The following is a 22,722-nucleotide window of genomic DNA, read 5'->3' on the forward strand; positions in this document are numbered from 1 at the left end:
GTGGCAGAACAAGAACATATCATGGAATATCTGATGGACCTTCACTTTAGACAACACGTTATTATGAACAAGAATGACCTTTATGACAACGAAGCCTATCAGAGAACCTAATTGTTATATATAGGAGATTCAAGATTCATGGACAAGTCTGCCATCTTATGGATAAAACCACTCTCTTTAATTAGCTAATCTGACCATATTTGGCATTTCCCCTTATTGTTCATAACCAATGTATCTCCATGATTTAATCTATATGTACGCCTTGTGTGTAAATAAGCTCTGAATAACTGTATAATGTTATGGTATAAATAATGTAAAGTCAGTGTTCTAAAGACACAGGCTCATTGATGAATTCTGTCTTGGTCCACGCTCCTCTGCGCAGAATATTGGGTGTGGTTCCCTCTTTGGTAATAAATTCTATATGCTGAATATCATCACAATGGAGAACTCTCTATTATTATTATAATTCGGCTTTAACACCAGACTTGTTGTATTGGGACTGTTTGCCATCTCCTTCTTCTTTTGTTTTCCCTTGAGACCGAAAGGGCTGAAAAGCCGGAATTTTAGGCTTGAATTTGTATGTGGATTGAAACTTCACATTTTTGGAGTCTGCTTCTGACTCCAAGATACTGATTAATTCTTTACCAAAAAGAATATCTCCAGTAAAAGGAAAAGACTCCAAAACCTTTTTGGATTCTGAATCAGCTTTCCATGTACGTAGCCAAACTGCTCTGTGAGCGGCTACTGCTGAAGCTGATGCCTGAGAGGCAATAGTACCCATATTCAAGGCTGCTTCTTCCAAAAACATTGCAGCCTGTTTGATATGTGCTACATGAGAGTTTTGCTCTCTAGATTCAATTGAAAGATCCCCTTCCAATGCATCAGCCCAGGCAGCCACTGCTTTTGCCAGCCAGGCTGAAGCCATGACTGGTCTTACGATTGTCCCAGACAGGCAAAAAATGTTTTTTTTAGATAACCATCCACTCTCCTATCCATGACATTTAATGATGTTGGAGGCAGAGGTAATATAGATATTCCCGCTAATCGAATGACATGCGTATCTACTTTAGGGGACACCTCCCTCTTTAAACAGTCCTCAGCTGGAAGAGGCTAATTGGAATTCCATTTCACTGGAATTCTTAATTTCTTACTGGGAGTAGCCCAAGCCTCTTTCATAATTTCCTTCAGCTGTTCTGACCCAGAAAACACAGTCCTGTTTTGGGACATTTAAACACAGATGTCTTGGATTTTAACACAGGCTCTGCTGATTCTTCTAAGGATAGAATGGCTTTCATCACATTAATTTACTCAGATATGTCCACTGAGCCGAGACCTTCCTTCCTCATCTTCGTATGCAGAACCAGAGTGTAATGAGTCTTCATTCTCCAACGAATCCTTATCTGAAGCATGTGTAGACTGTGAAGATGTTGTTTCATGTCTATGTGCTTTACTTACCACTAGCCTTTCAGCCTCTTTTTGTTGAGAGGCTGCTGCTTCCCCTGCTGATAAACCTCAGGAGGAATGCTGCATGTAAGGGTTAATACTGTAACCTATCTCTGGTACAGAAGTTGGAATTATCCACTGAGCTATACTGGATAATGTCTGTACAAAGGTAGCCCATGGGGGTTCGACTTGCTCCTATGTCCTCCTTGGATTTTTCAAGAGACTTTGGTGAAAGCTAAAACAATTTTTCTGAACCAGATCCTGAGAGGTTAGCTCAGCTTTGACTAACAGGATATGAGTGTTGGTGCTGCTGTGAGTGTATTTTCCTCACCCTTGTCGCTCTTAGGGGGTAATTCCAAGTTGATTGCAGCAGGAATTTTGTTAGCAGTTGGGCAAAACCATGTGCACTGCAGGGGAGGCAGATATAACATGTGCAGAAAGAGTTAGATTTGGTTGGGTTATTTTGTTTCTGTGCAGGGTAAATACTGGCTGCTTTATTTTTACACTGCAAAAGAGATTGCAGATTTAACACACCCCACCCAAATCTAACTCTCTCTGCACATGTTAAATCTGCCTCCCCTACAGTGCACATGGTTTTGCCCAACTGCTAAAAATTTTCCTGCTGCGATCAACTTGGAATTACCCCCTTAGACATGATAAATAATCAGACACTTGCACAGTGTACTACACAATTTGTGACTGTAATCACTTTAAATTTTGTTAAAGTGACCTAAAATCCGACCCTACCCTGCTTTGCACCAGCATTGAAGATTTGAATAGACAGAAAAAACTGACAGAATTATTATAAATTCATCAGTCACAGGTTATACATTAGTATAATAAGCAATATGAGCACATAATCAACTACAAATACATTTCAAGTATGTAGGAGAAACCTATTACTGAGACAGAGCATTGAGCGACCGGAACCAGAAGTGACATTGGGCGCACACACACGAAGGCGCACACAAGGATGGAGCAGCAAGGTGCTAGAGCCAGAAGCCGGCAGCAAGAAGAAGCCAGCGGTCGGGGAGAGCCAGTGGCCGGAGGAGAATCTTGCACAGACTGAAATGAGGTGGATTTATAATATGGGCACTCTAGCTCCAAAAGGACTACACCTGGACTTTGGACTCAAATGGTTTTTATAATAATTTATTGATATATATATTTTATGAAAATCTATTTATATGTTCCTTTAAGGTTACTTTTCATTTCCACCCCTGCCTTCATAATGCTGTATTTGTACACATATTATTAATAAGCATGGGGTTACGAAGACATTCTCAAAATTACTTTCCGGCACTATTTATGGTGTTATTTTCATATAACCTTTTTTTATACCTAAAAAATTTTTTTCATACTACTCATGATTATATTGCTATAAGGGGACATTTTATATCTTTTTAGCAAGTTTGTTTGTATTAAGTCCTAAATGCAGGTCTGTGGAACGCATAATAACCAAAAATGCGTTCCACGATCGGGGCCTCCGTGAATGGAAATCCTAGATGCAGGTACACTACATCACCACGGCCAATAGCACGGGGTCCGCGCGGAAATGGAAATCGTGTGCGTTCCAGACCGCGGGAGGAGTAACACAAACTGACAAGCTCGCGCCACAAATAGGAACGAGTAGCATACGGAAGCGGAAGTCAGGTGTGCGTTCCACAAGTTGGAACGCACACCCAATTACGGTTCTTTTTAATGTTTTCAAGTATTTAAAAATAATTATTTTATGATTTTACCACCAAAGGGGTTGTGAAATATCTACATAAGACCCTCTAAAATAAGCCCTATGAGGTAACATATAGAGGGAGACGTTTACTTGCACTGCACAGTCTAAACCAATCACACCACAGCACTGGGTTTAAATATCCCCAGTTCTCTATTCCACCATACCTTGATAAAGGCTCCTTGTGAGCAGAAACGCGCTGGTATTGTGGGACAGACTGCAGCAGAATAAAGAATCTGTGAAGGTACCCAGGACTGCCATAGCCAGAGGAGAAACAGTGCTGAGTTCCTGGGAGGTACTTGTTCACTATCTCACAAGCGCTATAGGGTAACCATCACTGGGGACCCCACTTATTCTGGCATGCACATTTGCCCCATCAAATGTTGGTGGAATTGTTTTTAATACTATTTTAAATTGCTGGCAGTTTTTTTTTAATAAAACTGTACTTCACTATATATTCCTTCATTTTCTGTTCTTTTGAGGGAAAAAAGAGGAATTCTGTTCTAATTTTTAAGGAAGGATTAAAGTAATTGACTATTTCCTACGGAGTTAATATTCAAGCATTAATCCCGTATTACCCCGGGGGGTGCGCACATCTGCATCTTGTGCATTGTTTGGTGGTTATTTGGAAGTGGGGGTGACCACTTCAGCGGACGTTGCAGCACTGCTGGTTTGGAGCGCTGGTTTGGAAAACATTTCTTTACAACTTCTGTGCACAGATCAGTGGAGCAGATGAGTAGTAACTTTCCCTATTAGCTTTTCCCACTGTGTTGTATAACGGATTGTCTTCCTTTGTCCATTACTGCATTTTATTGTTGAGTCCCTGTATTTGTACTAAATGTATACTTATCCTATCCCTTTATTTATATATATATTTATTTATTTAGTGTCCCTTATTCCTTTATTTTATTTGTTTATTGTTCCTTATATATTCCTTATATATTGACTGTCCCCCTCTTTTTGATTTTCTGAAGGTAGCAGGGAGTTAGCACTAATGAAAAAATGGGGGTGGCTGAGATTGGGGATCTCACTCAATGCATGTCGTGCATGATGTATGCGCACCTGGCACAACAGTCCGAGTGCGGGTACATCTGTGCGAGATGTGAGCGTACGGCCGCCCTGGAAGCCCAGGTAACTGATCTAGAGCAGACCGTTACGAGACTAAGGAGCATTCACAATCTCGAGCAAAGTTTAGATAAAATGGTGGAGGAGTTGCAGAGGAGATCATTGGTAGATGAGGAAGATCAGGTAGACAGCTGGGTCATGGTTAGAAGGAAGAAGAGGGGGAGGGGAAGATAGGACATCTCCGAACCCCCAAACCCCAATAAATTTGCCCAATTTGATGAAGGTTCTGAGGATGGCAGTGAGGAAATGATGTAACCGGAGGAAAAAAGATAGGTATCTAGTCAGATTGTGGTGGTAGGGGATTCTACTATCAGGACGACAGGGCAATCTGCTACAGGGACCATGATCGTCATAGTCTGTTGTCTTCCGGGTGCTCGGGTACAGTACATCGCGGACAGGGTAGATTGTTGGGAGGGGCTGGTAAAGTCCCCCCGATCTTGATGCATGTTGGCACCAATGACAAAGTTAGTGGTAGGTGGGATGTCCTTAAGAAAGACTATAGGGACTTAGGTAAGAAACTTAAGGCAAGGACATCTAGGGTAATATTCTCCAAAATATTACCAGTGCCATGCACTAGCCCAGGGAGGCAGAGGGAGATCAGGGAGGTAAATGTGTGGCTTAGAGACTGGTGTAGGAAGGAGGGGTTTGTGTTCCTGGAACCCTGGGTGGACTTCTCAGTCAGGCGGCATCTTTGTCAGGATGGATTAGAAGGTTGGAGGAGCTTTTAAACTAGGAGCCTGGGGGAGGGTTTAGCTAGAAGCTGCGGGTTAATTAGTGAGAGCAGTAAGGATGGGGGTAGTGAACAATTTGGGGGTGGAGAAGGAGGGAGCGTAAGATCAGATGGCAAGGGTATTTGCATGGGTATTGACACCGGAAATACTGACACAGGTATTGCCAAGATATTCCCAATTTATTACCTAATGACGGATATGGCTCAGCAATACGGTATATAGAAACTAATGTGCATAGCATAAGGGAGGATACTAACATCAGGGGGGGGTTTACAAAGTCTTATAGGTCAGATAGAGATAGTAGTGAGGAAGGCTGTATTAAGCATGATGGGGTGGAAAGGGAGGGAGGAGAATAACAGTCAGTAAGGGTAAGTCTAGAAAGACACTTGTAAATATAGATAAGATACCACTAAAACAAACGGGCAATGGAGAGGCTAAGCTAAGATGTATGCTTGTGAACGCAAGAAGCCTATCGGGTAAAATGGGGGAATTGGAATGGCTTGTATCAAAGTCTCAGTATGATATTATAGATATTACGGAAACATGGTGGAACGACTCTCACGACTGGGTTGCGAATTTGGAGGAATATTCTCTTTTCAGGAGGGACGGGGCTACCAAAAAGGGGAGGAGGGGTATGTCTCTTTGTTACACCATCTCTAAAACCAAACTTAATAGAGGGTATTTTCGGGGAGGCTGGAGATAACGTGGAGTCGCTATGGGCTGAGATCACAAGTGGGGGCACAGAGGCAAAGAAACTAGTCATTGGCACGTGCTACAAGCAACCAGATATTAGTATACATGACGAGGAACAACTCTTACACCAAATTGAAAAAGCTGCGGGAAAGGGGGACATCCTAGTGTTAGGGGATTTTAACTATCCTGATACAAATTGGAGTAACGATTCATGTGTAAAAACTAGGAGCAGCAGGTTCTTAAATACATTAAAGGATCAACGCTTAACTCAATTAGTCGAGGACCCAACTAGAGGTAAAACTATTCTGGACCTAGTTATTACCAATAATGTGGACATTATATCAAACACTAAAGTTGGGGAGACTTTGGGAAACATTGACCACTATATGATCACATTTGACATCAGTTTCAAGAAACATAGCTATAAGGGAACAACTAAAACATTTAACCTTAGAAAAGCTAATTTCAATATGCTGAGACAGGCACTAAACGAGATTGATTGGGAAGTTTTGTTTCATGGTAAAGACACAACGGAAATGTGGGATGCTTTAAAAGGGTTGCTTGATAGCAATATTCACAAATTCATTCCTATGAACAGTAAACGCAGGCGTACTAAAAACAAACCAATATGGCTTAATAAGGAGGTCAAAGAAGCAATGGCTAAAAAGAGGCGTGCTTTCAAAACATTTAAATCTAATGGAGGGGAGGAGTCATTCCAGCATTACAAGGAATGCAAAAAAAAATGCAATAAAGTAATAATCGCAGCAAAAGTTGTAAACGAAAAGCAAATCGCTATAGAGAGTAAAAGCAATCCTAAACAGTTTTATAAATACATAAACAGTAAAAGGTTAAAGAATGAGAATGTAGGCCCGTTAAAAGATGAATTGGGAGCTTTGATAAACGATGATAAAATAAAAGCGGAAATACTGAACAATTTTTTTCCTCAGTATTCACTAGGGGGGATCAGTCGAAGAAAGTAGTGCATAAAGATAGTGATGGTAATGACTCTTGGCTGAATACTTGTTGTCCTTGAGAGACTAAGCAAAATAAAGATTAATAAATCACCAGGCCCAGATGGTTTTCATCAGAGGGTTATTACGGAGCTTAGGTCATAGCTAGCAAAACCCCTATACTTGATAATCCACAGTTCAAACAGATCAGGCAAGGTACCTAAGGATTGGTGCATAGTGGAGGTAGTGCCATAATTAAAAAAGGAAACTAAAAATAATCCTTGTAACTATAGACCAGTTAGCTTAACCTCTGTAGTGGGCAAAATATTGGAAGGTTTCTTGAGGGATAGCATAAAGGATTATCTGCAGGTTAATAAGATTATTAGCAAAAGTCAGCATGGGTTTGTAAGGGACAGATCATGTCAAACTAACTTAATTAGCTTCTACGAGGAAGTGAGTGAGAATCTTGATCAGGGTAAAGCAGTGGATGTGGTGTATTTAGATTTTGAAAAAGCCTTCGATACAGTGCCTCACAGGAGACTGATCATCAAATTAGGGGAACTTGGTCTAGGATATACTATTTGTACATGGATAGGTAATTGGCTGGATAACAGAGTACAACGAGAAATGGTGAACAGGATGTTCTCCAGCTGGGCACCAGTAGTTAGTGGAATACCACAAGGGTCCGCACTTGGCGCGCAACTGTTCAATATATTTATCAACGATCTAGGAATAGGCCTGGAAAGCACAGTGTCAATCTTTGTGGATGATACTAAGCTGTGTAAGGTAATTCAGATAGCAATGTGGAGCCTCTATAAAATGACTTATTTAAACTTGAAGCCTGGGCGTCTAAATGGGTAATTAGGTTCAATATAGAAAAATGCTAAATTATGCATTTTGGGACAAAAAAACACACAAATATCGTACACTCTAAATGGGGAAATTATAGGGGTAACTGTGGTGGAAAAAGATTTGGGGGTGCTCATGGATAATAGGCTTATCAGTACACAATGTCAAAATGCAGCAAAAAAAGGCAAGTAAAGTGCTCGCATGCATAAAACGGGGCATTGAGACAAGGGACGAGGATGTAATCCTGCCACTGTACAAATCATTGGTACGTCTGTATCTGGCATATTGTGTTCAATTTTGGGCACCATATTATAAAAAAGATTTAGGAGAACTAGAAAGGGTTCAAAGGCGGGCTACTAATCTGATTAAAGGGTTAGAGACACTGGAGTATGAGGAAAGGCTTCCGTATACAGCGTAGGGAAGGATTCTTCATGGTAAGGGTAATAAAAATGTGAATCTCCCTGCCGGAGAAGATAGTAATGGCAGACTCTGTAAATGCATTTAAAAACCGATTAGACAAATTTCTAACTGGAAAGAGTATCCAGGGTTATAGCATTTAACACAGTGACATTAATCTGGGAGTGGTAAGAGTCACTGTTGTCAATTAGTACTAAGCCATTACATCAGCAGGTACATTATAATATGATCAGCTGATCACAGAATACAGGTTGAACCCGATGGGCATTTTGCCTCTTTTCAACCTCACTAATTATGTAACTATGTAACTATTACCTTATATAGGAGTTTAGCCATATTCAGACGCATAGCAAAAGAAACAACAGTAATAATTATTAGGCTCGTATGCATCCGGCACTTATCCAACTATTCATACTCAAAAGGTAGATAGAGACTTAGTGCTGTATTACCCGTGCTCAGTAGAGTGGGATACGATGAGACTCACCCCACTTCCAGGACCGATCAATACGTTAGCGAACGCTGAGTGGATCCAGACACTAATAGTGTACACACTCGCCCCGTGAACCTACAGTGAACACAGATGCCCAAGTGAACAAAGCCGCACCAGTCACACAGCCGCCTATGCTGCGACTGGGTCCTTTTAGATACACAGGGGTATATTTACTAACATTCGTAATTTTCGGAAAAAGGTCAAAGTTCAATCACGAATGACATCGAAAGTGTAAACTTGCAACTTTTTGAATTGATTACGACTAATTTACTAAGCTGTCGTATTCTGCATTTGAATTTGTTCCGATGTCGATGTCATTCGTGTTTTTTTTTTATTTTTTAGGGCAGTGATTACAAAACACTGCCGACTTTTTAAAAATGAATCTCGGCCGGATCTGTGTGATCCGTGCTGGGGTTAATTTTTTTTTTTTTACACTAAACACTGTCTAGGATATACTATTTGTACATGGATAGGTAATTGGCTGGATAACAGAGTACAACGAGAAATGGTGAACAGGATGTTCTCCAGCTGGGCACCAGTAGTTAGTGGAATACCACAAGGGTCCGTACTTGGCACGATACTGTTCAATACATTTATCAACGATCTAGGAATAGTCCTGGAAAGCACAGTGTCAATCTTTGTGGATGATACTAAGCTGTGTAAGGTAATTCAGATAGTGATGTGGAGTCTCTACAAAATGACTTATTTAAACTTGAAGCCTGGGTGTCTAAATGGGGAATGAGGTTCAATATAGAAAAATGCTAAATTATGCATTTTGGGACAAAAAACACACATATATCGTACACTCTAAATGGGGAAATTATAGGGTAACTGTGGTGGAAAAAGATTTGGGGGTGCTCATGGATAATAGGCTTATCAGTACACAATGTCAAAATGCAGCAAAAAAAGGCAAGTGCTTGCATGCATAAAACGGGGCATTGAGACCAAGGACGAGGATGTAATCCTGCCACTGTACAAATCATTGGTACGTCATGCCACAGCCGGGGGTCACTTTTATATAGTTCCCTGCGGCCGTGGCATCAAAAATCCAACTAGTCACCCTTGACCGGGTTACCCTGGGGGAGTGGGGACCCCTTCAATCAAGGGGTCCCCCCCCAGCCACCCAAGGGCCAGGGGTGAAGCCCGAGGCTGTCCCCCCCATCCAATGGGCTGCGGATGTGGGGCTGATAGCCTTTGTTGAATTTGAAAATATATTGTTTTTAGTGGCAGTACTACAAGTCCCAGCAAGCCTCCCCCGCATGCTGGTACTTGGAGAACCACAAGTACCAGCATGCGGCGGAAAAACGGGCCCGCTGGTACCTGTAGTACTATTATTCAAAAAATACTCAAAAAAACACAAGACACATGGTGGGAACTTTCTGCCCTGCGGTTGACCGAAAGTGACCTCACCGCTGAGCAGAAAGTTCCCACCATTGGTTACAATGGAGCGCATAGGCGCTACATTGTAACACTGCCGCATGCTGCCTGTCACTCAGTACAGGAGCACACAGCCGATCAGGAGAGTGCTACAACGTGGCGCTCCCTGATTGGCTGAAGAAACCAACTTAGACAGAAGTCAGAGTGGGTTTCTGGCAGTCGGGGAAAAGGGACCCATGTGAAAACATGGGTCCCCTTTCAGTGCGTGGCTCGGGTGTCCGTTTTATTTTTTTATTCAAGTACGTGGATTACAAAGTGATGCTACGAGGAGCCTGGGACCCTGGAGCTGGTGAGTATAATTTATTCAACAGGTACCCCTTGGATTCTACTGGACAAGAGGACCGACCTGCGTGGGGATATAGGTAAGTATGTATGTATGTTTGTGTGGATGTATGTAATAAAACTACTTTCAAGGTGTGTGTGTCTTGTGTTTTTTGGGGTATTTTTTTAGTAATAGTACTACAGGTACCAGCGGGCCCATTTTCCGCCGCATGATGGTACTTGTGGTTCTCCAAGTACCAGCATGCGGGGGAGGCTTGCTGGGACTTGTAGTACTGCTACTAAAAACAATATATTTTCAAATTCAACAAAGGCTATCAGCCGCTAAGTTCCCACCATTGAATATAATGGAGGGAGCTGAGCGATGCTCTGTCACAGCGATCAGCCAATCAGGTGAGCGCAACGAAGTTGCGCTTCCTGATTGGCTTAGAGACCTGTCAGTGACAGCTGTCACTGACAGGTCTTATTCGTGGAAAGGTGTCCCATGTGTCAGCATGGGACCCCTTTCAGTCCGTTTTTGGTGCGGGTAAATGCGTTTTATTTTTTTGCCAAGTACGTGGATTTATCTCTGGACCCTGGTTAAGGTGAGTATATTGAACTTTGCTTTTCAGGTATCCGTGGATTCTACAGGGAGAAGAGGACCGATGTCGGCGTGTGAACATAGGTAAGTATGTGTGTGTCGGTAGTGTGAAATAAAGTTTTACTGTCGACGGTGTGTGTCTCCTGTTTTTATTTGGGTATTTTTTTCCCAGTAGTACTACAGGTACCAGCGGGCCCGTTTTTCTCCCGCATGCTGGTACTTGTGGTTCTCCAAGTACCAGCTTGCGGGGGAGGCTTGCTGGGACTTGTAGTACTGCTACTAAAAACAATATCTTTTTTTTACAACAAAGGCTATCAGCCCCCCATCCGCAGCCCATTGGATGGGGGGGGGGGCAGCCTCGGGCTTCACCCCTGGCCCTTGGGTGGCTGGGGGGGGGACCCCTTGATTGAAGGGGTCCCCACTCCCCCAGGGTACCCCGGCCAGGGGTGACTAGTTGGATTTTTGATGCCACGGCCGCAGGGCACTATATAAAAGTGACCCCCGGCTGTGGCATTATCTGTCCAGCTAGTGGAGCCCGGTGCTGGTTTTAAAAATACGGGGGACCCCTACTCTTTTTGTCCCCCGTATTTTTGGAACCAGGACCAGACGCAGAGCCCGATGCTGGTTGCTTAAATATGGGGGAACCCCTGTCAATTTTTTCCCCATATTTCTGCAACCAGGATCGGCTCAAAGAGCCCGAGGCTGGTTATGCTTAGGAGGGGGACCCCACGCAATTTTTTTGGGGAAAATAAGCACTTTCCCACCCCTTCCCACTGATATACATGCACGGATGTCATGGATCCGTGCATGCCTATCCAATCACGGATATAAAAAGCAGGTCTGGGTTTTTTTAGCACTTTTTTACGAGTTGTAATTTTTCACGGCAGTGTTTTTTTTTTTTTGCTTTGCACTTCTTAGTAAATGACCGAGATTCATACTTAAACAGCCGTGTTTTGACCGATGGTGTATTCATTCGTATTTTTTTTGTTGGACTTCCAAAAAAATACGAATGCCCTCATCACTGCCGTGATTTGAGTTTAGTAAATTACCGAGATGACACTTTGAAGAAAAAACGGCATCTCGGTCAAAATCGGGACCTTAGTGAATATACCCCAGTGTCTCAGATGGAAGCCGGAAAATGGTTCCTGGGAGGGGTGAGCAGGGGAGCGTCTGACTCCCCACAGCTGACATCAATCCCAGGGATGATGGCCTCATACTACCTCTGGAGCTATGATCCTGAAGGCCTAGCACGGTGCACCATAGGTGGCAGCTGCATCAGTGACTGGTAGTCTCCTCCAAAACTGTGCGGCTGTGTCCATGTTCCCCCTCTAAGCAGAACCGATGCCTTACCTTCTCCCCATGCTCCGGTCACAGCCAGGTGACTTCTGCTGGACTTGCTAGTATATCCGATGCAGACTCCCGCCAAAACAGCACTGTACATGTGGGTAAGCGTTGTCATGTCTCGGCGGGGCATTGTTGGAGCTACTCTTTCTAAGGTAGGTGTAAGACGCTTTTTAGAAAGATCACTCAAGAAAAAGACTATAAAAATAAAATAAGAAAGCTTATAGCTGCTAAAAACCAGAAGCCCTCTTGACCATGGACTGGCTCCTGCCACACCAAACAAAAAACTGATTTGCCTGAGCCAGGAGGTGGGGATATATGGACGGGCCCACTGCATGCTGGGAGGCCAAAAGCTTTGACCATTTGGTGCAAATCCACTGTTGCATCATCATATCCCAATGTTATCCTATGGATAACCTGTGGACCCTGCAGGAGAAAAAACTGTTACAGCAGCTGGGAGAGTTACATGAAATGAGGAGCTGGTGCAGCTGGTTAATGAGCTGGAGGAAATCACAGGAACTATACAGCAGCTGCAGCAAATAGAGAGTCAAAAGTTATCATAATGCTGATTCCATGGACCTGTCTGAGGCTGGCCAGGATGCTGATGCAAAGGAGATCCAAGCTGGTGGTGAAGGAAACCTGCAGACTTCCAGCTTAGATGTGGAAAGCTGTGAAGGTGGCTCTCTAGGAGAAGGTAGATCTGATGGTGGGTGACCAAGTGCCAGATGTGGAAGCTTCTAGGTACACATTGTGGATCTGGTGCTGGCTGTGGTCTCTCGGTCTGGTCTAGGATTGGCCATCAACTATTGATGATCAGGAATCATTGATGGTTTATACCTGATGATAACTAGTTTTACCATCAAAGGCAGAGAGCCAGGTAGTTACCCGCCATCGATAGTAGCTGTGAAGATACTGGGTTCCAAATCACTCAGGCACAGTGGTAAATTAAAAACCAACAGTGGTTTATTGAACAGAATGTATTATAAACCGCTCAGCACACCTCTGTAATCCAATTCCACATGACAATTCCCACCATAAACTCCTGCCAGAACATCACTTCTTAGTCAAGGAGCATAGAATCTCTTTCAGCTCTCTGGTTAGCTCTATTTATATTCCTCAGAAGCTTCATATTACATGGAGTGTGTGTGACTTCCTTGTCTAAGGATCTTACAGCATTGGAATACAATACATATTCTAATCAAGGTGATTACATCAGCGGGAAAGCCACCATGTCTGGTCAGCTCACTGTCGGACAATAGGGAGTAAACAAAAAGGGACAATGGTACCTTATATGACTCACCCTTTGAGTGTCCACTGTGGTGGTAGTAAACAATAGAAAACCAGGTCTAACATGAATACATTATCTAAAGGGTAACAGATAACGTAACACAATTGCATATATTAATATTAAGGTTGATTTAAACAATATTGGGTGAGCAGTAATGGACATGTTATGGAGAATGAGGAAATAGATGAATTGAATGTATAGGGATAAAAAGTACATATTTGACATAAGAAAATAAGATTTTACTCACCGGTAAATCTTTTTCTTGTAGTCCGTAGTGGATGTTGGGAACTCCGAAAGGACCATGGGGAATAGGGGCTCCGCAGGAGAACGGGCACAACTAAAAGAAAGCTTTTAGACTACCTGGTGTGCACTGGCTCCTCCCACTATGACCCTCCTCCAAGCCTCAGTTAGGATACTGTGCCCGGAAGAGCTGACACAATAAGGAAGGATTTGGAATCCCGGGTAAGACTCATACCAGCCACACCAATCACACCGTATAACACGTGATACTATACCCAGTTAACAGTATGAAACATAACTGAGCCTCTCAACAGATGGCTCATAACAATAACCCTTTAGTTAGGCAATAACTATAACTATTTACATGGGCGACTGCCGTGATGTTGTCTGATTGGATCAGAACTGGCTGGTTTTGAAGCAGGGGCCTTGCCTGACTTAGGGCATTGTAAATGGCCCTCAGCTCCAGAATATTTATGTGTAGGGACGACTCCTGACTTGACCAAAGTCCTTGGAAATTTCTTCCCTGTGTGACTGCCCCCCAGCCTCGAAGGCTGGCATCCGTGGTCACCAGGACCCAGTCCTGTATGCCAAATCTGCAGCCCTCTAGAAGATGAGCCGTCTGCAGCCACCACAACAGAGATACCCTGGTCCTTGGAGACAGGGTTATCAGCCGATGCATCTGAAGATGCGATCCTGACCACTTGTCCAAGAGGTCCCACTGATAAATTCTTGCATGAAACCTGCCGAATGGAATTGCTTCGTAGGAAGCTACCATTTTTCCCAGGACTCGTGTGCAGTGATGCACCGATACCTGTTTTGGTTTCAGGAGGTCTCTGACTAGAGATGACAGCTCCTCTGCCTTCTCCATCGAGAGAAACACTTTTTTCTGTTCTGTGTCCAGAACCATCCCCAGGAACAGTAGGCTTGTGGTAGGAACCAGCTGTGACTTTGGAATGTTTAGAATCCATCCGTGCTGTTGTAGCACTTCCCGAGATAGTGCTACCCCGACCAACAACTGTTCCTTGGACCTCGCCTTTATAAGGAGATCGTCCAAGTACGGGATAGTTAAAACTCCCTTTTTTCGAAGGAGTATCATCATTTCTGCCATTACCTTGGTAAACACCCTCGTTGCCGTGGAGAGTCCAAACGACAGCGTGTTTTTATTGCTGCTCAGGGTGCCCCCCCCAGCGCCCTGCACCCACCAGTGACCGGAGTGTGAGGTGTACATGAGGAGCAATGGCGCACAGCTGCAGTGCTGTGCGCTACCTTGGTGAAGACTGAAGTCTTCTGCCGCCGATTTTCCGGACCTCTTCTGGCTTCTGGTTCTGTAAGGGGGACGGCGGCGCGGCCTCGGGACCGAACATCAAGGATGGGTCCTGCGGTCGATCCCTGTGGAGCTAATGGTGTCCAGTAGCCTAAGAAGCCCAAGCTGGCTGCAAGCAGGCAGGTTCGCTTCTTCTCCCCTTAGTCCCTCGTTGCAGTGAGCCTGCTGCCAGCAGGTCTTACTGTAAAATAAAAAACCTAAAATATACTTTCTTTTCTAGGAGCTCAGGAGAGCCCCTAGTGTGCATCCAGCTCGGCCGGGCACAAAAATCTAACTGAGGTTTGGAGGAGGGTCATAGGGGGAGGTGCCAGTGCACACCAGGTAGTCTAAAAGCTTTCTTTAGTTGTGCCCAGTCTCCTGCGGAGCCGCTATTCCCCATGGTCCTTTCGGAGTTCCCAGCATCCACTAGGACGTCAGAGAAATGAGGCATAGCTATATTGTAACAGACCTCTCATTTCCTCACAGTAGCCATGGGCCAGATGTTATTTCCCATCATTTACAGACTTCTCCCGCTGCACCGAGATGCTAGTCTGTCAGCCAGTAGCCCTGCTCCGATCCGGCTCTTACATATACCGTGCTGTTCCTGCTGGGAATGGGATGCCCCATCCACCTCACTGACGTGACAGGCTCAGCTGTCAGTCATGCAGCCCCACTGCGCCCACTCTCTCCGTACTCATACATACATGTCTTTCTGGGAGTGTCTCGTCCTGGTTGTCAGTGATGCAGCCCCACTGCTCCCACTCTCTCCGTACTCATACATACATGCCTTTCTGGGAGTGTCTCGTCCTGGCTGTCAGTGATGCAGCCCCACTGCGCCCACTCTCTCTGTACTCATACATACATGTCTTTCTGGGAGTGTCTCGTCCTGGGTGTCAGTGATGCAGCCCCACTGCGCCCACTCTCTCTGTACTCATACATACATGCCTTTCTGGGAGTGTCTCGTCCTGGTCAGTGATGCAGCCCCACTGCGCCCACTCTCTCCGTACTCATACATACATGTCTTTCTGGGAGTGTCTCGTCCTGGTTGTCAGTGATGCAGCCCCACTGCTCCCACTCTCTCCGTACTCATACATACATGCCTTTCTGGGAGTGTCTCGTCCTGGCTGTCAGTGATGCAGCCCCACTGCGCCCACTCTCTCTGTACTCATACATACATGCCTTTCTGGGAGTGTCTCGTCCTGGCTGTCAGTGAGACAGTGTCTCTGGCACAGCTGTGTAATCATGATGTGAGTGTGTGCTGAGTAGTGAGTACTGCTAGCAGCAAGTCTCACAGCTTAACTGCAGTGTAGCAGTGTGGTGGGGGGGAAGGGGGATGCTACACCAATGAGTCAAGGAGAGGAGGAGTGGTTGGATGGGACTCACACAGCAGGTAGTGAAAAGGTTAAAAATGAGGAGTGGTTGGAAGAGGAAGGAACTAGTAGGCTCAGAAGGGATTAGTAAGGACTCTCAAGGGAAATTGGAGTGGGATCCCACAGGTACCAAACTGGGTAAAGAGCAGCTTTTAGGAAGGAAATAGGTGAGCCAGACCCTGTGGTTGTCCCTTCTTTACATCATGCGGGGTGGGTTACTAGTTCCTGGGGAGTCTGGGTTCTTCTTGGCCACTGCAAAAGAAAAGAATTACCAGCGCTGGCTGATCATGTATGATTAATAAGGTACTATACATCCGAAAGGATTAGTGAATTAAAAAACACATTTATTCCACATGTAAAAACACATTAAAAAAAAAAATTGAGAAATAAATTAAAAGTTAAAATATGCCACAATATGCCTGAGTTGATGATTTAGATGTCCACATCAACGGCTAATGACACTCAGAGGACCAATGTCACTGGAAATGTCCATCACTAGCAGTTCATGTGGACATCTAAATCATCAACACAGGCATATTGTGGCATATTCTAATTTTTAATCATTTATTTCTCAATGTTATTTATATTTTGTTTATTTTTTGTGTGTGTTTTTACATGTGGAATAACTGTGGTTTTTAATTCACTAAGCCTTTCGGATGTATAGTACCTATTAATCATACATGATCAGCCAGCGCTGGTAATTCTTTTCTTTTGCTGTATATTTATCCACCAGGGGATTTACCACCCCTCTTACCAGCTGCTATTGACAGCGCTGCCCCTCTCTCTCCTTGGCAACTACCTGGTGGTTCTGTGGTCATCTCAGGCCATGAACCTCCCAGATAAACATGAAATGGTCATGGAGATGGTCCTGGGCTCTGTGAAGTAGGTGGAACAAGCAAAGTTGTGTCCCTTCTGAAGGGGCAATGGTGGACATTGTGAATGGTGAAGGGAAGGTTTTTGTCGTCAAAGAGGGTTATGCCATATATAGCAGAAGCATGGGTCCTCAGCCTATATGATGTGCCACCATTAATGTGGACACTGTCTTGTCCAACCAAGCTTGATTTATGGGCTTTGTAATTTTTTTAAGCAGGATAAAGGCTGAGTTTTTTTATTTCTGGAGTAGACTAGAATAAGCCCAGACAGTCCCACTTCCATTATACCACCTGAATGTGACGGTCAGTGACCACCGTGCCATCACTTACCTGTATGCTTACACGAAACACAATGATGGAACACTTACAAAGGTTTCTTTACATCTTCTGGGGTCCACTCCGAGATTAGACATTATGGCGTAATTACTCAGACGGGAATATAAAACAGAATAAAAATAAAAGCTTTAATGCAATAAATAGATGCAGACAAAAGCTTTTATTATGAAATCATACAGGGGAGTATCCGCACCATATAGATGTAACATACAACAAACCACCGCAGATGGAACCCGGGTGACTCTAATGCACATTATAATATACAGGGTATATATAGATAGGATCTTGTATCAGAAAACACTCAGCACTCCTCATCAAGATGTGTCAGCAACAAGTTAGGCAAACTAGAAGTGAAAACACGTTCCAATGGCCGCCATATTGTCGTGCAGCAATACAGATTGTGTAAACTGGTATTAGACATTCACATTTACACAAAGCACAAGATACAAAATAAACAGCAGAAAAAAGACCTAAGCATTTGGGATGTATTATTTAGGAACTAAATATACAGATGGGTCCTCCGTTATCTTGGCTGGCTGAGGCGTTAGTCGCGATCAGGCATACGCAGCGTACCTGGGCGCAAGGAGGCGCGCCTAGTCGTAGGAAGGCACACAGAGCATTTGGCGTTACCTTCGAGTGTAATACCTAAGATCATCCACCAGATGTCGCTTTTTTAAATCACTAATGCCCAAGCGTGTGGTCTCCATTAAAATACAATACTGAACTACAGCTTAAGAACTACTTTACTGGTGCATCTCATTACGCTACATTATGCTACAGTATGTCATAAAGTATATAACAGTATATACAGTAAAGGTGCAAATAGTACAGCATATACAGATGCAAATGAACGTGTTACAGATACAGTATGGTCTATTGATGTTAGGGATATGCGAGTGTACAAATCCCGTAATATTAAGTATAATGGGGAGAGATAAAAGCTCCTCCCTAAGTTTCTGGATGCCAAATCCCTGTGTGTATAGTTTATACAGACGCAAATGAACGTGTTAAAACACTTGTGTATGCAGACACAACTAATGTGTGAAAGGAATAATGTAGCTCATTGACTTTACAGTATGTACAGTGCACAAAATGAGTGTCCGAGTCCCCTAATGGCATAAACAAACACCAATAGGAAGGAATCGCTCTTTGCAGTACTTTTACACATGAACTTGACAATCTTCCATGCAGTGCTGTGGGCTAGCGATGAAGGCTCCGGTCTGCCACGCTGAGTACCGGGTTCGATTCCCAAAGTGTCAATTTTTTTTGTGTTCCAATGACATTCACTTTATTTATTTTTTTGTGTAATCCATTGTAAAACATTCAACAGAAGGGTGCACACAGGTTTCACACAAATCGGGGTAAATCTGCAGGTAATGAGCACGTATAGACATAACAGTAGATATAAATTAGTGTATTCTGACGCAACTAACTGTTCGAGCAACACAGTACTGTAGATCGTCGGCGTTAGAGAATCTGTGTTGTACATTATAAGCTGTTCCTGCTAATTAGTACTCTAATAGAAAAAACTGTACAGAGATACTAAGGACAGTGATTTGGCATCCAGGAACGTAGGGAGTAGCTTTTATTTCTCTCCATTATACATAGAAAGATTAAACTTGCCACTCTACGTTACAAGCTGTTCATGCTATTTAGTACACTACTAGTGTACTAAATAGCACGAACCCCATCACAACAGTTGCCCAGATCAATAACACTCTCCAGGAGATAGGTGTATATGTGTCAAACTCAACAATCAAGAGAAGACTTCACAAGAGTGAATATAGAGGGTTCACCACAAGATGTAAACCATTGGTGAGCAATAAAACAGGAAGACCAGATTAGAGTTTGCAAACAACATCTAAAAAAGCCTTTACAGTTCTGGAACATCCTATGGACAGATGAGACAAATATCAACTTGTATCAGAGTGATGGGAAGAAAAGAGTATGGAGAAGGAAAGGAACTGATCATGATCCAAAACCTACCAGCTCATCAGTGAAGCATGGTGGTGGAAGTGTCATGGCGTGGGCATGTATGGATGCCAATGGAACTGGTTCCCTTGTATTTATTGATAATGTGACTGCTGATAAAAGCAGCAGGATGAATGCTGAAGTGTTTTGGGCAATTTTATCTGCTCATATACAGTCTAATGCTTCAGAACTCACTGGAAGGCGCTTCACAGTGCAGATGGACAATGACCCGACGCATACTGCGAAAGCAACCAAAGCGTTTAAGGCAAATAAGTGGAATGTTATGCAATGGCCAAGTCAATCACCTGACCTGAATCCGATTGAGCATGCATTTCACTTGATGAAGACAAAACGGAAGAGAAAATGCCCCAAGAACAAGCAAGAACTGAAGACAGTTGCAGTAGAGGCCTGGCATAGCATCACCAGGGATGAAACCCAGCGTCTGGTGATGTCTATGCGTTCCAGACTTCAGGCTGTAACTGACAAAAGGATTTGCAACAAAATATTAAAAAGTAAAAGTTTGATTTAGGATTTTGGAATCAAAGGAAGAAACAAGAGAGCGACTATGGTGTAGTATTTTTCAATCAGTTTTGTCTAGTGATGAGCGGATTCGGTTTTACTCGGATCTCAAAACAGAATCTTATTGGCTATACAAAACACATGACATCTGTAAGCCAATAAGATGCCGTTTTGAGAACAGAGTAAAACCGAATCCGCTTATCACTAGTTTTGTCACACGCAAGAATATTATAGCGTACGGATTACGGCTTGACACATGGCGTATCAGTCCCCCATTCTTTAGTCCAGGTTACTACTGGGATCTAAATGCTGCTAGGAGACACAAAGAATCGCTATATAGCGCAGTATATTTCCGTATGTGGGATTAAATTCAGTTATCACACAAAATTTATATGCGTACCAGATAAATATTTGCATATCAGTATGGATATTGTATCCAGGTCTTCATCTAGGAGATGGTAAGCAGATCGCCCTTGGAAAATATGTCAAAGCTCAATTCACGAAACACTGATCCGGGCTGCGACCACATTAAGTAGTAAAGTATTTTTTGTTGATCTGGACGATCGCACTGATCTGATTTACAATATTTGATTTAGGATTGTTTAGTTTGTACCATTACTTTTGGTCCCTTAAAAAGTGGGAGGCACATATAAAAACCATTTTAATTCCTACACCGTTCACCTGATTTTGATGTATATACCCTCAAATTAAAGCGGAAAGTCTGCAGTTAAAGCACATCTTGTTTGTTTAATTTCAAATCCATTGTGGTGGTGTATAGAGCTCAAAATATGAGAATTGTGTCAATGTCCCAATATATATGGACCAGACTGTATATTGCATGAAGATAGGAGATAGGATTGACCCTTGAGGAACATTGCATGACAGTGATAATTATACTCCAGAAGATTTAAATGGTTCCGTGCTTGGGTAATGTCTAATATGTTCAACATATATATTTCTCTCACAGCATGAAAATGGCTTCTCACCTGTATGACTTCTCTGATGTGTAACAAGATGTGATTTCTGTCTAAAACATTTCCCACACTCAGAACAGGAATACGGCTTCTCACCTGTGTGACTTCTCTGATGTGTAACAAGAGCCGATTTCTGTGGAAAACATTTCCCACACACAGAACAGGAATACGGCTTTTCACCTGTGTGACTTCTCTGATGACTAACAAAAGATGATTTGTGTGCAAAACATTTCCCACACTCAGAACAGGAATATGGCTGCTCACCTGTGTGACTTCTCTGATGTGTAACAAGATTTGGTTTCGATACAAAACATTTCCCACACTCAGAACAGGAATACGGCTTCTCATCTGTGTGACTTCTCTGATGTGTAACAAGATTTGGTTTCGATACAAAACATTTCCCACACTCAGAACAGGAATACGGCTTCTCACCTGTGTGACTTCTCTGATGTGTAACAAGAATTGATTGCGATGCAAAAAATTTCCCACACTCAGAACAGGAATACGGCTTCTCACCTGTGTGACTTCTCTGATGTTTAAAAAGAGACGATTTATGTGCAAAACATTTCCCACACTCAGAACAGGAATACGGCTTCTCACCTGTGTGACTTCTCTGATGTGTAACAAGATTTGATTTCGATGCAAAAAATGTCCCACACTCAGAACATGGAAATGGCTTCTCACCAGTGTGACTTCTCTGATGTGTAATAAGATCTGATTTCTGTGGAAAACATTTCATACACTCAGAACAGGAATACGGCTTCTCACCTGTGTGACTTCTCTGATGTGTAACAAGATATGATTTCGATGCAAAACATTTCCCACACTCAGAACAGGAATACGGCTTCTCACCTGTGTGACTTCTCTGATGTTTAAAAAGATCAGATTTCTGTGCAAAACATTTCCCACACTCAGAACAGGAATACGGCTTCTCACCTGTGTGACTTCTCTGATGTGTAACAAGATTTGATTTACTTGTAAAAAATTTCCCACACTCAGAACATGGAAATGGCTTCTCACCAGTGTGACGTCTCTGATGTGTAACAAGATCTGATTTATATGTAAAACATTTCCCACACTCAGAACATGGAAATAGCCTCTCACCTGCCTTAGCTGGCTGATGAGTAATACGGTTTGTGTTCTGTGTAAAACATTTGGCATCTGTAGAACAGGGAAACTCTGTATCTAATCTCAGAGCTGTAATAGATGCACCAATATCAGAGTGATCAGGAGAAGATTTCCCAGGATCAGGGGGATCAGTTGATAGAGCTGGATGTATAATTGGGATAATGAGGTTATCTCCTGGAGAATCCTGTCTACTGTCGTTATCTGTTATTTCACAATCCAGGGATAACATTAGATGTCCTTCTGAGATATTCCTGCTTGTGGGTCCATCTGCTGGAAATAAAATACATTAATATATAAAACGAGCAGACAAGACCCAGGATGTAACAGGATACAATATATAATTCTATAACTGTCACTTTTTTTTTTACCTATAATCAGTGCTTTTATGTTTATTAAAAAACAAAAAACTAGGATGCTTAGACTGGAGCTTGATCAACACTGAAGGCTCAAGTGAGATTACTAGAGGTGACATGGACGCTCAAGTGGGATTACTAGAGGTGACACGGACGCTCAAGTCGGATTACTAGAGGTGACACGGACGCTCATATGGGATTACTAGAGGTGACACGGACGCTCATATGGGATTACTAGAGGTGACACAGACGCTCATATGGGATTACTAGAGGTGACGTGGGCGCTCATGTGGGATTACTAGAG

At 43.1% G+C, this 22,722-nt stretch overlaps 2 protein-coding genes across 2 annotated transcripts in view; one reads left to right on the forward strand and one right to left on the reverse strand.

Annotated features, from left to right (window-relative positions):
- LOC135037958 (zinc finger protein ZFP2-like) overlaps positions 1-22,722 on the forward strand; it is a 145,981-nt gene that overhangs the window by 26,084 nt on the left and 97,175 nt on the right. The gene's annotated exons all lie outside the window — the stretch shown is intronic.
- On the reverse strand, positions 17,624-22,373 carry LOC135037960 (zinc finger protein OZF-like). Its single transcript, XM_063954612.1, has one exon. The coding sequence runs from the start codon at positions 22,292-22,294 to the stop codon at positions 20,855-20,857; it is 1,440 nt and encodes a 479-aa protein (XP_063810682.1). The 5' UTR covers positions 22,295-22,373; the 3' UTR covers positions 17,624-20,854.

This window comes from Pseudophryne corroboree, unplaced genomic scaffold (genome assembly GCF_028390025.1).
Source record: "Pseudophryne corroboree isolate aPseCor3 unplaced genomic scaffold, aPseCor3.hap2 scaffold_695, whole genome shotgun sequence".
NCBI lineage: Eukaryota > Metazoa > Chordata > Amphibia > Anura > Myobatrachidae > Pseudophryne > Pseudophryne corroboree.

Coding starts and splice junctions, on each gene's coding strand:
- LOC135037960 (XM_063954612.1), bottom strand. CDS start 22,294: ATGTTATCCCTGGATTGTGAAATAACAGATAACGACAGTAGACAGGAT.